Source organism: Vipera ursinii (genome assembly GCF_947247035.1).
Source record: "Vipera ursinii genome assembly, chromosome: 5".
Classification (NCBI taxonomy): domain Eukaryota; kingdom Metazoa; phylum Chordata; class Lepidosauria; order Squamata; family Viperidae; genus Vipera; species Vipera ursinii.
This window is the reverse complement of record NC_139518.1, coordinates 90,971,302-90,987,581: the sequence shown is the minus strand read 5'-3', so window position 1 is coordinate 90,987,581 and position 16,280 is coordinate 90,971,302. Positions and strand designations below refer to the sequence as shown.

The 16,280-nt window shown below is 36.5% G+C and overlaps 1 protein-coding gene across 10 annotated transcripts in view; it reads left to right on the top strand.

The window, feature by feature from the left end:
• USP54 (ubiquitin specific peptidase 54) overlaps window positions 1-16,280 on the top strand; it is a 158,955-nt gene that overhangs the window by 78,244 nt on the left and 64,431 nt on the right. For all 10 annotated transcript variants that reach the window (XR_014492701.1, XR_014492702.1, XR_014492703.1 and 7 more), the window contains exons 4-9: window positions 341-475; window positions 5,430-5,543; window positions 5,659-5,741; window positions 9,971-10,076; window positions 12,564-12,710; window positions 12,915-13,064. Coding sequence is in view for 6 of the 10 variants with exons in the window: in XM_083364159.1 (XP_083220285.1) it covers window positions 341-475; window positions 5,430-5,543; window positions 5,659-5,741; window positions 9,971-10,076; window positions 12,564-12,710; window positions 12,915-13,064 (735 nt within the window). In the remaining 4 variants the exon portion in view is untranslated. The remainder of the gene's footprint in view (window positions 1-340; window positions 476-5,429; window positions 5,544-5,658; window positions 5,742-9,970; window positions 10,077-12,563; window positions 12,711-12,914; window positions 13,065-16,280) is intronic.

Sequence of the window (16,280 nt, the reverse complement as noted above, 5' to 3'; positions counted from 1 at the left end):
TATGAGAAGTCTAGTTCTTGTTGGCCTGTTCTGCATAACATAACTAAAGGACTAGAAAAACTAGAATAAAGAAGGGCAATGGCATTTTTATAGGCTTAGAAACAGTATCCTGTGAAGGAATTAAAAGAATTGTATATATTTAGCCTTAATAAAACAGCTAAGTATTAGTGTAAGTATCTCAAGGGATCTTACATAGGCAATCAATAGCTATTCTCCATCCTCCCAGAATGGCAAGAGTAGTCTGTGTTAACAATTTGGCAAGCATACTTATTTTTGGTTCTTTATCAGTATGGTAAAAATAATTGAGCACTTTAAAATTTCTGTGTTTTTATCCATCTAGGGTATCTTTAACCAGTTCCAGTGCAGCAATGACAAAGTGTTACCTTCTGATGCTCTTCGTAGTGCTCTTGCAAAGACATTTCAAGATGAGCAGCGTTTTCAGCTAGGCATTATGGATGATGCTGCAGAATGCTTTGTGAGTATGAAAGTGGTGGAATGTTGATGAATCCTGAAAAAGAATTTCTCATTTTGCTAAGTTAGTAAAATCTGTACTGTTTAAAGAAGCAATAAATAGTGAAGCTCCTCCCACCAAAAACCAAGCATGTTTTTTTACTTTATTCCTTGTTCTCTTTTTCTTCGTTTTTTTTCCTTTGGTTGCTTTACTTTCATTTTGTTTAATCTTTATTTCTTTGGGGGGATTTGGTTGTGAGCTACCTACAGTAGCCCCATGGCGAGATAGGCAGCAAGCAGCAAAATAATAATAATAATAATAATAATAATAATAATAATAATAATAATAATAATAATAATAATAATAATAATAATAAAAATGGTAAGAGAACACCTGTCTGATCTTGACAAATATAAATCTCCGGGACCTGACAGATTACATTGCAGGTATTATGTCAGAACCATTGTACCATATCTTTCAAAAATCCTGGAGCACCAGAGAACTACCTGAGGATTCAAAAAGAGCTGGTGTGGTTCCCATCTTCAAAAAAGGAAGAAAAAAAACAGACTCATGAAACTACAGACCAATTAACCTAACATTAATACTTGGGAAGATACTGGAAAAGATCATCAGAAAAGCAGATCTGCGAACATCTAGAAACAAATAAAATGATAACTAGAAGCCAACATGGATTTGTTAAAAACAGATCATACCAAACCAATCCTATTTCATTCTTTGACAAAAGGACTAAATTAGTAGACAAGTGAAATGCTATGGACATAATATACTTAAATTTCAGTAGGACATTTGACAAAGTAGACCACAGCCTACTTCTTGATAAGCTAGAAAAAATGTGGGATAGACAACATCACCAACTAATGGATTTGTAAGTGGCTGACAAACTGTACTCAACAAATAGTTCTTATAGTACTACATCTTCATGGAGGGAGGTAAGCACTGGGGTACCACAAGATTCCATCTTAGGCCCACTACTCTTCAATATCTTCATCAATGACTTAGACGAGGGAATAGAAGGGAAACTCATCAAATTTGCAGATGACACTAAACCAGCAAGGATACCCATTACTCCAAAAGACAAACTCAGGATCCAAAAAAATCTTGACAGACTTGAACAATGGGCTCTATCCAACAAATGAAATTTAATGTGGAGAAAAGCAAGGTTTTACTGTGTTAGGCAGATACAAAGTATAAGTACAGATTAGGTGAAACATGGCTCAAAAGAAGTAACTGTGAGAGGGACCTTGGAGTCCTAGTGGATAATCACTTAAATTTGAGCTAGCAGTGTGCAGCAGTGGCCAAAAAAACTAATACAATCCTTGGCTGGGTAAACAGAGGCATAGAATCAAAATCACATGAAGTATTAGTACTGCTTTATAAAACTTTAATAAGACCCTACCTGCGTCTACTTTTGGTCACCGCATTACAAAAAAGATATTGAGACTTTGGAAAAAATACAGAGAAGAGCAACTTGGATGATTAAAGACCTGGAGACTAAAATATATTTTAATTTAATTTTAATTTAATAATATTTCTATACCGCCCTTCTCCCGAAGGACTCAGGGCGGTGAACAGGGCAAGAATAAAAGTACAGAATTACAAAAATTAAAAAATGATTAAATACATGCCCACTAAAAACAATGAAGAATGGTTGCAGAAATTGGGTATGGCTAGTCTAGAGAAAAGAAGAAGTAGGAGTGACATGATAGCAGTGTTCCAGTATTTGAGGAGCTGCCACAAAAAAGGGGGTCAACCTATTTTCCAAAGCACCAGAAGGCAAGACCAGAAGCTATGGATGGAAACTAATCAAGGAGAGAAGCAATCTGGAATTAAGGAGAAACTTCCTAACAGTGAGAACAATTAACTAGTGGAACAACATGCTTCAGAAGTTGTGGGTGCTTCATTACTGGAGATTTTTAAGAAGAGACTGGACAGCCACTTGTCTCAAATTTTATAGGGTGTCCTGCTTGAGCAGGGAGTTGGACTAGAAGACCTTCAAGATCCCTTCCAGCTCTATTCTGATTTATTTGCTTATTTCTCATATTCTGATTATTTTATCACTTTGTAATATGAGTCTGTACTTGCAGTACAGGTAGTTCGTGACTTATGGCCATTCATTCAGTGACTTTTCAAGTTATGACAGCACTGAACGATTGGTAGTTATGACCAGTCCTCAGGGTTCTGGCTGTCCAGCACTCATGTAGTCACATTATCCGGTTGCTTGAGAACTGGCTTGGACTTACAACCCCACAATCACATGACCCCCATATGCAACCATCTGTGCCAGCTTCCCTTGAAAGTCAATAGGGAAGGCTTCAGGAAAGGTCACAAGTAACTTCTGCTGTACCCTCCCAAGTTTACCTATGTCTCCCACGCGTAACACCATATACAAATGTACACCCTTCCCAATCTTCCTGCATCTCCCTCACATTCTCACACATTTCCCTGAGTCTCATTGTGCCTCTCACACATACTCATGTACCCCCTTTTTCCCCTGCATACCCTCCCTGCGTCTTGCCACATCTCCCTCACCTACTTGTGCACTCCCTCACACTCCTGGGCACCATCCCTGAGCCTTGCTAGTGCTTTCTTGCACCCTCTTGCGCCCCTTGCCACTTGACAGCCACAACTTCCTGCTTACTAGCCACTTGGACTTGCAACTTGGTTGCAGGACTACCGTAGATTCCGGCGTATAAGACTACTTTTTAACCCATCAAAATCTTCTCAAAAGTCAGGGGTCGTCTTATACACCAGGTACTGAAATTTTAGGAACAGGGCTGGCTGGAAAACCTGGAGCGGATCTCCCATTTAGTCTGCACAGGGAAAGCGGGACCAATTGGAGTAGAAGCTGCAGTCTGTGATTTTTTACAGGCTGGGGTCTGGGCTTTTTTCCTTCTAAAGTTGAAGAGCAGCTGTAGGCAGGTGGGGAATGCAAGAGCAATTTGAAAGGCAGGTGGGGAATGTGTAGCAGAGCAGCAGCTTAGCTCTAAGGACACATTTGACTCAGGAACTGGGCGGGCTGGCTGGAAAACCTGGAGTGGATCTCCCATTTGGTCTTTTTTTAAAAATCCCATTTACACCCTTCTCCGAAGACTCAGGGCGGCTTACAATTTAAAGCACAAATCAATGTGCTTAGCAATAGCCTTCATTCTATGTATATGCCTGCCTATTAGAGCTTTCACACACCCCCCACAAGCAGCATTATTAAAAGTCAGCTTATTGCTCCCAACAATCTGAGTCCTCATTTTACCTACCTGGGAATGATGGAAGGCTGACTCACCCTTGAGCCTGGTGGGATGAGAACCTGCACTAATTGCAGGCAGCTGGGGTTACTTAAGGCTCTGCGCAGGGAAAGCTTTAGAGTGAATTAGGAAAAGTGAAAAAGTGAATTAGGAAAATAGGAAAAGGGTTGCTGGAATTGGGTACGTGTAGTTTAACGAAGAGAAGGGTGAGGGGTGACACGATAGCAGTGATCCAATATCTCAGGGGCTGCCACAAAGAAGAGGGAGTCAAGCTCCAAAGCACCTGAAAGCAGGACAAGAAGCAATGGATGGAAACTAGTCAAGGAGAGAAGCAACCTAGAACTAAGGAGAAACTTCCTGACAGTTAGAACAATTAACCAGTGGAACAACCTGCCTCCAGAAGTGGTGAATGCTCCAACACTGGAGGTTTTTAAGAAGAGACTGGACAGCCATTTGTCTGAAATGGTATAGGGTTTCCTGCCTTAGCAGGGGGTTGGACTAGATGACCTCCAAGGTCCCTTCCAACTTTTTCTTCTTCTTCTTCTTCTTCTTCTTCTTCTTCTTCTTCTTCTTCTTCTTCTTCTTCTTCTTCTTCTTCTTCTTCTTCTTCTTTTTCTTCTTCTTCTTCTTCTTCTTCTTATTATTATTATTATTATTATTATTATTATTATTATTATTATTATTATTATTATTATTATTAAGTTTAATCCACTTGCACTGTTTTATGTTTACATGTTTGATGACAAACAGCCTTATGTTTATAAGTGACAGTTTTCCTACTAAGTACCTGCATGTCATAAGTATTTGAATTAAAATTACCATATTAAAATCAAATCTGATGTTTTTTAATTTTTATTTGGTGTGCGTTGGAAGAGGGGTAGTCTTATACGGTGAGTATAGCCCAAACCCTATAATTTAACAGGAAATGTAGGGGGTCGTCTTATACGCCCAGTCGTCTTATACGCCGGAAAATACGGTAACTGGTTGTGGGAAGCTAGTGGGATGTTGTCTTGGGATGTTGTGGGATTTGATTAACAGTGGCAAGAGGGACTGCAGAAATTGTTTTCATACTCTATGACCACATTGTTTAGTGAAGGAAAGTCCAGTCCCAATTGATAGAGGACTATGTATATTAAAAGAAAAAGTTGGTATTGTCTATATAAAATTAATTTCTAAAGTGTAATAAAACTGAAAAAGCCACAATTTCTAAACAGACGAGTTTCCAAATTAGGGAACAAATGCTACAAAATAGGTTTTTAAAAATGCTTTTCATAATTTCCTAGGAAGGCACTTTCTACTACTGTATTTCCTTATAACAAATAATATGATTAATGTGCTCTTAAAATGTCAAAACAAAGCCATTATTTTGTTTAATTTCAAGGCCCTTAATTGTATATTATTCCCAGGTCAGTGAAGCAACTTTAAGTCTGCAGCTATTGCTCTATAATTTGACTATTTAGTTAAAACAGTACATTTATACCAAACCTAATGAAATGTTAAAGTTTGGCATAATGAATAATGAGTATTTGATTCTACTTTCATAGAAAGTTAATAAGTGTCATATACCCACTATATGAGTTGGTGTCAAGAACTGTGACTCCTACTTCTTAAATGAATTTTAGAATGTTTAGAAGCAAATTTCATACAACTCTAAACAATAAATTTCAGCTATTTTTGTTATTAACTCTAATTTCATTTTCCTGTTTTCCTGGATGTAGGAGAACCTCTTAATGAGGATTCATTTCCACATTGCAGATGAATCTAAAGAAGATATCTGCACTGCCCCACATTGCATTTCACATCAGAAATTTGCAATGACCTTGTTTGAACAGGTACAGCAAAACAACAATTCTAAGTTATATTAATCCTGAAATGAAGAAATAGACTTGGAAATGAGCAAAAATATTTTCTTCTGTTAATATCTAACCATTTATTTATCTGATCTAGTGTGTCTGTACCAGTTGTGGTGCTACTTCTGACCCATTGCCCTTCATCCAGATGGTGCATTATATCTCAACTACTTCACTCTGGTGAGTCTCAGGCTTTTTGCAAAAAAAGAAATTCTTTGGTTTAATTGTTCCCCATTTTTCTACTTGAATGAGATAGGTAAACCAGACAGGACACATGGCCAGATGAGCTAATTCTCCTTTATTGTACGGCTACAGTAACAAAATCTTGCAAGTCTGAAAGTACAACTGTCCTGCAGTCTCATTTACAGTCTGAGAATTTAGGGAGGATCCCTACTGAGCTTCTTTTGCCACCCATTATGCAGCTGTGGGCTATGCCCTTTCTTATCTGACTTTTCTCTAGATCAGGGATCCCCAATCCCTGGGCTGTAGCCCAGTACCAGGCCACAACTCATTCAGAACCGGGGCGTGCAAGTAGCAGATGAGTGCATGCAGCTCCATTTGTATCAGCGGTGGACACATGTGCATGTCAGTTGCACAAATGGAGCTGTGTGCGCAAGCGTGCAGGCCCACTGCTTGTGCAGAACCATCCCCTCTCCACCACCCCCGCTGCCAATGTTGCTGGACTACAAAGTCAGAAAGGTTGGGGACCATTACTGTAGATAGCATGTCTTCACCCCATCTTCCAAGGACTTTCTCAAAGATATTCAAGAAAGTCAACACTGATTTGAAAAAAATTAAGAAATTTATACATAATTTCAAAGAAAATGCTGTTCAAATTAGTAATTAATTTCCTCCCTATTTCTTTTTTTTATAATATTTTATTAATTTTCCAATTCTACATTTAAGTATTTAAAAAGCAACATGGTGGCTGGGTTAATCAATAGTTCGATAACAAAATCTTTAGTACAAATTGCAAGTTCCAACATCAAATATTTCCTCTCTTTTTCCCTTAACATTTACTGTCTTGTATTTAAGATTATTCAGTTCTTATTATATCAACTCAGTATAAACAACATTATTACATTTATCAATAATTTTTAGCTTATATGTATCTTAATTATTTTTACATTCAATCTTTATAAACAATCCATATCCTGTTATTAATTTTTTTCCATTTTTCCCCCCATCAATATTCCAATTTAACCTTTGATATTTATAATTTTCAGGCTTTAGGTAACCAAGATTTCCCTTATCTCAATTCATAACAGAATCTAATATCCAAAATACACATTTTATCTATTTGAATATAATCTTGTTCTATTTCCTAAAAGTTATCGATTTCCCACCATATAAAATCATCTACATAATAATACAATATCCCCTTTAATAAATCAAAACCATTATATGTATTACCTGGGTTAATCAATAAATCAAACATATTCATAATTATTATTATTTTTTTCTTTTAGGTCTAATTTTTAAATATTAAACAGATAAAATCCTTATTTTCAACTAATTTCCAATTATTTTAAATCTAATGACCAGAATTCCCCTTATCTCAACTTCTCCCTTTAACCCTCTAATTAATAATATAAAATCCCCTCTAATAAATCAAAACCCCAATTTTCTTCAGCCTTATTCTGGCTTTCTTCCTTTGCCAACTAGACTTCCATATCAGTGCTTTTAGATTGTCAAATCAATCTCCATTATTATATATGTTATTTTTTTTATCCCATTTATATCCCGCCCTTCTCCAAAGACTCAGGGCGGCTTACAATCTAAGAAGCACAAATCAATGTGCTTAGCAATAGCCTTCATTCTATGTATATGCCTGCTTATTAGGGCTTTCGCCCCCTCCCCCAAGCGGCATTTTTACAAAGTCAGCTTATTGCCCCCAACAATCTGGGTCCTCATTTTACCTACCGCGGAAAGATGGAAGGTTGAGTCAACCTTGAGCCTGGTGGGACTCGAACCTGCACTAATTGCAGGCAGCTGGTGTTACTTAAGGAGGCATTAGCCCACTGCTCCACCAAGGCTCTTTATTTGAAATAAAGAAGGCTGTTTAATTTATTTATTTATTTATTAGTTGAATTTATATACCGCCCTATTCCCGAAGGACTCAGGGCGGTTCACAGGGCAATTAAAACAGTACAAAAAAGAATAAAATGGAATTAAATTAGTACAGGCCCACAATTCCTAATAACAATAAAATTAAAATTTTAAAATGAATTTAATATAATTTAATTAAATACTTTAAAATTTAAAATCCCTCAGTCCAGGCCAGACAATTCAAACAACCAGGTTTTTAAGTCCCGGCGAAAAGAGCGAAGGTCGGGGGCAGTCCGAAGCTCCATCGGCAGTTTGTTCCAAAGGGCGGGTGCACTCACAGAGAACGCCCTCCCCCTGGGAATCACCCACCGGCAATCTCTAACCGGTTGAACCCTAAGGAGGTCCTTAAAAAACAAATTTGTTTGGAAGGACTAGCCCATTTGTATTCATTAAGTTGTCTCCCTATTATTCCAATTCCCCATGATTGCCCTGATATGTTTATCTTCCATTCAATCTGTTCTTCTTCTTTCTCAAATTTCTTTTGATTTATATAGAAAGTCTTTTCCATTTTCAGTGTTGTCACTCCCTTTTCTGGATTTTCCATTAACTGTATTTGTTGGTCACTTGAGTCGTCTTGTCTTAATATTTTTTTGTTCCACTTCTACTATCTTCTGCGTTGTTCTTTGGTTGTAATCAAAGTTTGGGTTTATGTATGTAAGCTGGCTTCTTGATCTTTTATGTTAGGTCTTATTTCATCACAAGCTGAAAGAATGGTTTCGTGTATTGTTTTCAACATGGAAAGGACCTTTTCCTGATCTTCATCCCTCTCTTTCATGTGTTTATAAATAGTCTTTATAGTAGAAGTCGTTTGTCAAGCAATATTTTATAGTCCAACGTATTTCATCATCTCATATAGTAACCAACATTCCTCAAATAAAGAGATAGGAAGGCAGTTCCCCACATATAACTCTGAAGTTCAGTAAAGGTTTACATTCACAGTTCAAGTAGGCCAGTTATGCCGCCCAGCTGTTCTCTTACAGCTGAGTTTCTCACAGGTGGTGCAAAGGTTAAAAGAGTCTGGGCTTCGAGCCAAATCTCTTTTAGGAAATAACACATTGTAATACCAAACCTTGCCACAAGATGTCACGGATGCTGTTTAAGGTTTTTTAAGTCCAAAATTTTTATAATCCTTTTCCCAATTTTATTTCTTTTTTGTAGATAAAAGCAAGTCTCCAATAAAAAATAGAAAAATTTTTGGTCCCCAGGTTTCAGGAACATATAAATCCAATTAGATTAAAGTTGTTATTTTAATGCTTTAATTCCCCTGGGTAGTCAGTCGCCGCTATTCTTAGAGGGTGGGATAGAAATTCCCTTCCCTCTCTCCTCACAGGGGGAAAGATACTTCAGGCAGCTTTTACAGGAAAAAGAAAGTACTTAGGGTAAAGAGAAGATCGGATCTCACCCAGTTTCATCTGCATTGCTTTTGAAGTGCTTGGTGGTAAGTTTGACTTGGGCTGTCTGCAGTCTAATGACAGGCCATATTACTATGGCCGGCTTTCCTCTGCCGGTTTGGAGGGCTGCCCCAGATCGAGCAGAAGGGCTGCCACCCTCCCATTATCAAGCGGGCGTCCCCTCCTTGCTCGTCGCCCCTTTCAACCCTTTCAAAGGTCCCCCAGCAGAGCAAAACCAAACACGGAAGATGGAGCTCACCTTCCAACAGCTGCGGCAGCTGCAATGGCAAACCGGAAGCCATTTCCTCCCTATTTCTGTTACTGTTTTCTTAATATTATAAATTCTACGTAGAAAATAGCTTGTCATTTTTCTTAATTTTATAAAACTCATTATTCTTTCTTAACACTAACTACCCAACTTGAAAAAAACAAAGGCTGTGCATTTATTGTAGATAAAGCATCACAAATTTCAGCTAAGAATTGAATAGCCAACAGAGTGACTAAGACAGTGGCCCCCAACCTTTTGTGCACCAGAGACTGGTTTCGTGGTGAGAGGTTTTTCCACAGACCGGAGGGGCCATGGTTTCGTGTGCTGCCTGCATCCCTTGGATGGAGCTTCATTTGTTTTCATGGCCCAATTGCTGACATGCTGCCGACCTATGCCGATCCACGGACCAGGGTTGGGGACCCCTGGACTAGCAAATGTGTCAAGAATTAAAGTTCAGTTTGCACCCCATTAGGAACCTTGATTGATTGAGGCATATATTTTATTCAGGTGCACATTTACTGAACCTGTAAACTGAAAAGCTGTTCTTTCATGATAGATCTCAAGAAGCAGCAAGAGGTTTAAATATTGTTTATAAAGAAATATGTTTTTATTCTTGTTTTACACTTTTAAAATATTTAAAGCAATCAGGCCATTTGCATGCTGGAAAGACGAGACAAACCAACACCTGATATGTTTGGAGAGCTGCTACAAAATGCCAGCACAATGGGAGACATGAGAAACTGTCCGGTTTGTATATATAATTTGTATTTAGTAGAAGAAGTAGCCTGATTGGGGATGGGGGAGTATGTGCTGAAAGCTGCTGCTGAGTAGAGAGGTTTTTAGTATGTGATTTGTCAGTATAGGTAGTCCTTGACTTAGAACCAAAATTGGAATGAGAATTTCCATTGCTAAGCAAGGCGCTGTTAAGTGAGATACCCAATTTTACAACTATTTTTGCCACAGTTGTTAAGCAAATCATTGCAGTTGTTAGGTGAATCATATGGTCATTAAGTGACTGACCTATGCTGAAGTGTCTGATCATGTAACCGTGTGGGTGTTGGGACAGTTGTGAGAGTTGGTTCTAAGTCACTTTTTTCAATGCCGTTGTAACTTCGAACAGTCATTAAACAAATGGTTGTTAGTCAAGGTCTACTGTATACTAAATAGATTTATCATTACATATTACTCTGGGGATTGGGTTCACATTGAAAATCCTTAGTCCAACTAAAAGAAGATTTTTAGGAGTGGTGCATTCTCTGACAGGGCTTTTGAATGTATTGCAATCTCTTCCAATCTCTTTGTGCTGGAACAGCAGCTACAAAGTTTGCAGCTATGTCAAGGTGAGAAAGCTATTCAGAGTGGGTAGGACAAAGTCCCACTGCCCTTGACGTACAGATGGATCAGTGTGCAGAAAGTAGAACGGGAGCAACTTAGCCTTTTAGGTAGTTTCTTTTTGATACAGTAATGGAATGTGGCCTCTGTTATACAATGGGCAGTTCAATAGAGCTAGAAACCAATCAGAACCAAGCTAAGGTGGCTAAAACCAAGTGATATTTATATGACTACAAATGACTACAAATATTTTGCTTCTAAAGTAAATTATGTAATAAAAACATACATTCTGATTAACTAAAACCTAGCTTAATTCTAATATGTTCATGTTCTCAAAAAGTCTTTATTTCAAAATCAGCAATTTCCTTACCATCATTTCTCTTTTAAACATTTTAATGAGGGGTCCTTGGTGCTCTCTAAGCTTGATTGTTTTCTTGTAGACATTTCATTACTATGAGGGCAATTCAGAAATAAATGTCTGTTTGGTCATCAATGACAGACACTCGAAGATAGAATAGAACAGAACAGAACAGAACAGAACAGAACAGAATAGAATAGAATAGAATAGAATAGAGCTGGAAGGTACCTTGGAGGTCTTCTAGTCCAGCCCCCTGCTCAAGCAGGAGAACCTATACCACCTCAGACAAGTGATTGTCTAGCCTCTTCTTAAAAATCTCCAGTGATGGAGCGCCCACAATTTCTGGAGGTAAGCTGTCCCACTGGTTAATTGTCCTCACTGTTGGGAAGTTTCTCCTTAATTCCAGGTTGCTTCTCTCTTTGACCAGTTTCCAACCATTGTTTCTTGTCCTGCCCCCTGGTGCTTTGGTGAATAACATGACCTCTTCTTTGTGGTGGCCCCTCAAATACTGGAATACTGCTATTCATGTCTCCCCTATTTCTTCTTTTCTTTAGACTGGCCATACCCAAGTCCCGCAGCTGTTCTTCATATGTTTTAGTCTCCAGGCCTTTGATCACCTTAGTTGCTCTTCTCTGATTTTTTTCCAAAATCTCAACATCTTTTTTGTGATATGGTGACTTTTTATTATACACAATGGAAAACTACAACATTATGTTATGACCTTATGATAAGTGCATCAATTTGAATGGCAATTATGTTACAAAATAATGTGATGTTGTAGTTTTCTAATGTGTATAATAAAAGTTCTGTACACACAAGTGTATGTCGTTGATAACCAAACGGAGGTTTAGTTCCAAATTTTCCTCGTAGCTACCACTGATGATGTTACCTAGTTTGGGTAATGAAACATCTACAAAAAAACAACCAAGTTCAGAGAATACCAAGGACCCTTCATTTCAGCCTTGAGCTACAAATATTCTCCTTTGTTGGAAACAGTTTAATACACAATATTTCTTTTAACATTTCAAGTCTTTATTTCAAGTCGATTATAACTTTCATCAAATAAATTTAACAAATACAATAAATGTAATATATTAAATTCTTCAAATATTCCTAAAAGTTATAATCGACTTGAAATAAAGAACCACAGTAGTCTTTTATCTCCCATCACCAAGTTAAATAAAATAAAATAAATACACAAAGATTGCTGACTGCAGTGTTACAGATAAAGCGACAGGGTGGATTTATATTTAGAAAATGAGATGTGATTCCTGCCTTAGTTCTTACTAAGAGAAAAGGATTTTCTTATTCATTTGGTTCTCAGCCCCTATGCGTCACTACAATATAAATTTATCTTGCTGGAGTGGGTTTATGCTCCAGTTGGTACACTCCTATTTCTTTCTATACAAATCAGTTGCATTTTCAAAAGTTTTGGTCTGAAAGCAAGATATGTCATTGTTATCAGAAGTTGTAGGCATATAATACTAAATAAAAAGGGAATGTTTAAAACCATCAGGAATTAAATACATTGGGTTGTTTTTCAGAGCAATTGTGGTGAAAGAATTCGGATACGCCGAGTGTTGATGAACTCTCCACAGATCATCACCATCGGGCTGGTCTGGGACTCGGATCACTCGGATTTGGCGGAGGATGTAATTCATACCCTGGGCACTTGCCTTAAACTGGGTGATGTGAGTCTTAAATCTTATGGCAATATGTACATTCTTGTTTGACTCTGCTACTGTCCTTCATCTATACGTGTACATGCATGTTTGTATGGTCTGCATTTATTTCAAACATTTTTCCTTCAGCTTAAATGGTTACTTTTCAATAAGTAAATTTAAGTTTTAGAGAAATTCAAGAATTGTACTGAGATTATTCTTCCCTCCCTGAAGTTGTTCTTCAGAGTAACTGACGACAGAGCAAAACAATGTGAATTATATTTGGTTGGAATGATCTGCTACTATGGAAAACATTACTCCACCTTTTTCTTTCAAACAAAGATTCGTATGTGGATGTATTTTGATGATGCCCATGTTAAAGAGGTAAGAAATTTAGAGGGAAAAAGAATAAAATGTTTGGATCATTACAGTGTAAATCTATCTGGATTGTTTTTAGATGAATTGATACACTTCTAATTATTTGCATAATGAAACATTCCAGATAGGTTGCATCCACTGTTTCTAAAATATAAAAATGACACATTATTTAAGAGAGCAGGGCAGGATATATGTTGTCTGCCATGTTTCATTATGTCATGAGTTGTTAAGAAAAGATCTAACAAAATAACATAGTATTCAGTACAATGCAATGATGGTAAGACGGAAACTTTTCAGCTCTTCTTGGGAGAAGTAAATAACATAGATTAGGCATGTCTAGCCCTTGGTTTGCATGTGGCCCTGGACAGAGGTACTAATACAGCCCCACAAGACCATAGACTTTTTAACATTCTTATGTTGTTTATATACATTAACTATTTTATATGTGGCCCAAGACAATTCTTCATTCAGTGCAGCCCAGGAAAATGGAAAAGTTGGACACCCGTGTCATAAATAAGTAGTCTTTTATTTGCTGTTCACTTATTTTAACCTGGATGCTTTGTATAGCAAGTCTATAGAAAGTCTAATTTCTTTTTTAATCTTTCTAACTTTTAGAGAGGAATAGATTGATTTGTTGAGGAACAGGGTCTTTTATCATAACCCTGGAAGTACTGTGATTTTGGGGGGGGGGTAATTTTTGTTTTATATTTCTTTTTTGGATTTTTTTATTTTTTTCATATTTGAATATTTACAGATTTTTATTTTTTCTTCAATATTTTCTATGGGCCTTCTGGAACACTGCTATCATGTCTCCCCTATTTCTTCTTTTCTTTAGAATGGCCAAACCCAAGTCCTGCAGCCGTTCTTCGTATGTTTTAGTCTCCAGGACTTTGATCATCTTAGTTGCTTTTCTCTGAATTTTTTTCAAACTCTCAACATCTTTTTTATGATATGGTGACTAAAATTGGCTGCAGTATTCCAGGTGTGATATTACTAGGGTTTTATAGTAAGTTAAATAAGGATTGCTGTCTACAGTGTTACAAATAAAGTGACAGGATGGATTTATATTTAGAAAATGCTTACTAAGAGAAAAGGATTTTCTTATTTATTTGATTTTCAGCCCCTATGCGTCACCAGAATACAAATGATTAGTTAGTTAATTTAGGAATCATAATACTTGTTCACTTAATTTTAGTATTAGCTTATAGCTCTTTCAGGGAGAATCCTGTAATTTATTTTATTCTGTATAATTTATCTTTATCTTTGCCTTCTATTTCCCATAATGTTTTTATCCATCACATGTGCAGTGCAGATGAGTTTCTGCTTACTGAATAGCACCTCAATGGAGCAACCACTCTTTATTTGTTACAACACACAAATTTAATGTTTTTTTTCTGAAATCCACAGGTCACCTAGTGATCATCTCCAGATCCATAATTCAAAAGTGTATCATTCTTCTTCCATTTTTTTCAAGAGCCAGGTTTCATAGCCATGTGTTAACACTGGAAAGAAAATTATATTAACAATTTTGATATTTGTTATAATAGATACATCCTTTCTCTTCATGATCTTGTTAAATCTGCATTGTCTTCCTACATAAGAGTAATCTCAACTATATTTTGTCCATCTTTATCTATTCAAGAGCACAAGAAAACAAAACTATCTACTCCCTTCCATTCTTTATTGTCACGTGAATTGTTCATGAACAATGCTGGTTGAACAAAGCTTTTATCAGTATAACATTTAACATTAACCTAGAATTTTTACTTTCATTTTTACTTTCATTATGACTACAGGGTGATGTTAATAATATGTCTGCAAAAACACATAAAGAGAATAAATGTATCTTTGGTTTCTTGTAGATATTTCAGAGAATTACAATCACTTCCACATAAGTTGTCCAGTACTCACATTGTTTAGAAACAATTTCTGTCCAAAATATTTGCATGTTTCTTATTTGTTGAAAATTCTGATCTATTCTTTCAATCTCTTATCAACTTTATGTTAGTAACAGGAAAATCCCACCTTGAGGAAGATGGGTGCTTAAAATGTACATTACATTTACATGAAATGTAAATAAATAAATACATAAAATACATTGGAAAAGGTAACAAATTGAAAAGAACCTACAGAACTTTTTTTTAATTGAAAAGTTTTAAAATACATTTTTGAAACATATACCCCATCTACCCGACCCCTCTCCCCATCCCTCCCATCCCAATACACACACCCCGACTTCCCAGAGCCGAATACAGGGTATTACATCTTACAATCTCACTCTAAAATATTCTAATTACTATAATTACTCTTTAAACCCTATCACACTCCTTAACCATATAAAAGAAAAATAATATAGCCTCTAATTACAATAACTAATAACTATTCAAATGCTAAATGATACTTTGTAGTCCCATATTTGTTCTGAATAAAATCAATCCATCTTCTCCATTCCACTATATATCTCTGTTGCGAGTGATCTTTCACATATACTGAGATTTTAGCCATTTCTGCCAAGTTCGAAACTTTCAAAGTCCATTCTTCAATAGTAGACAGGTCCTCCTTCTTCCAGTATTGCGCTACCAAAGGTCTTGCAGCTGTTATTAAATTCAGCATCAATTTGGTTTCTATAGCTGTACAATCAGTGATAATAACCAACAAAAACAATTGTGGTAAAAATCTTATCTTTTTCTTAAAAATCTTCTGCATGTTCCACCAAATTTTAATCCAAAAAGCTTTAACTTTTTTACAAGTCCACCATACATGATAATACGTTGCATCATCACAACCACATCTCCAACATTTTGGCTGACAATTTGGATACATACATGCTAATTTTTTGGGGATCTAAATGCCATCTATAAAACATTTTGTAAAAATTCTCCCTTAAATTTTGTGCCTGTGTAAATTTAACATTCCTAACCCATATTTTCTCCCAAGTATCCATTATTATTGGTTCTTGAAAGTTCTGGGCCTTATTCAGATATATCAAGACACCTCTCATGTAAGCTTTACTTGCATCCTATACCATTTCAATAGAGGTGCCTTTGTGCATATTCATAATAAAAAATTCTTTCATCTGCTTTTTACATTCTTCTCCATTTTCTACATATCTAAATAAATTTTCATTTAATCTCCATGATACTCTATCACCGTTACCCTTATCCAATTCCATCCAAACTGGACTATGGTCCGATAAAGTTCTTGGACATATCTTGATCTTCT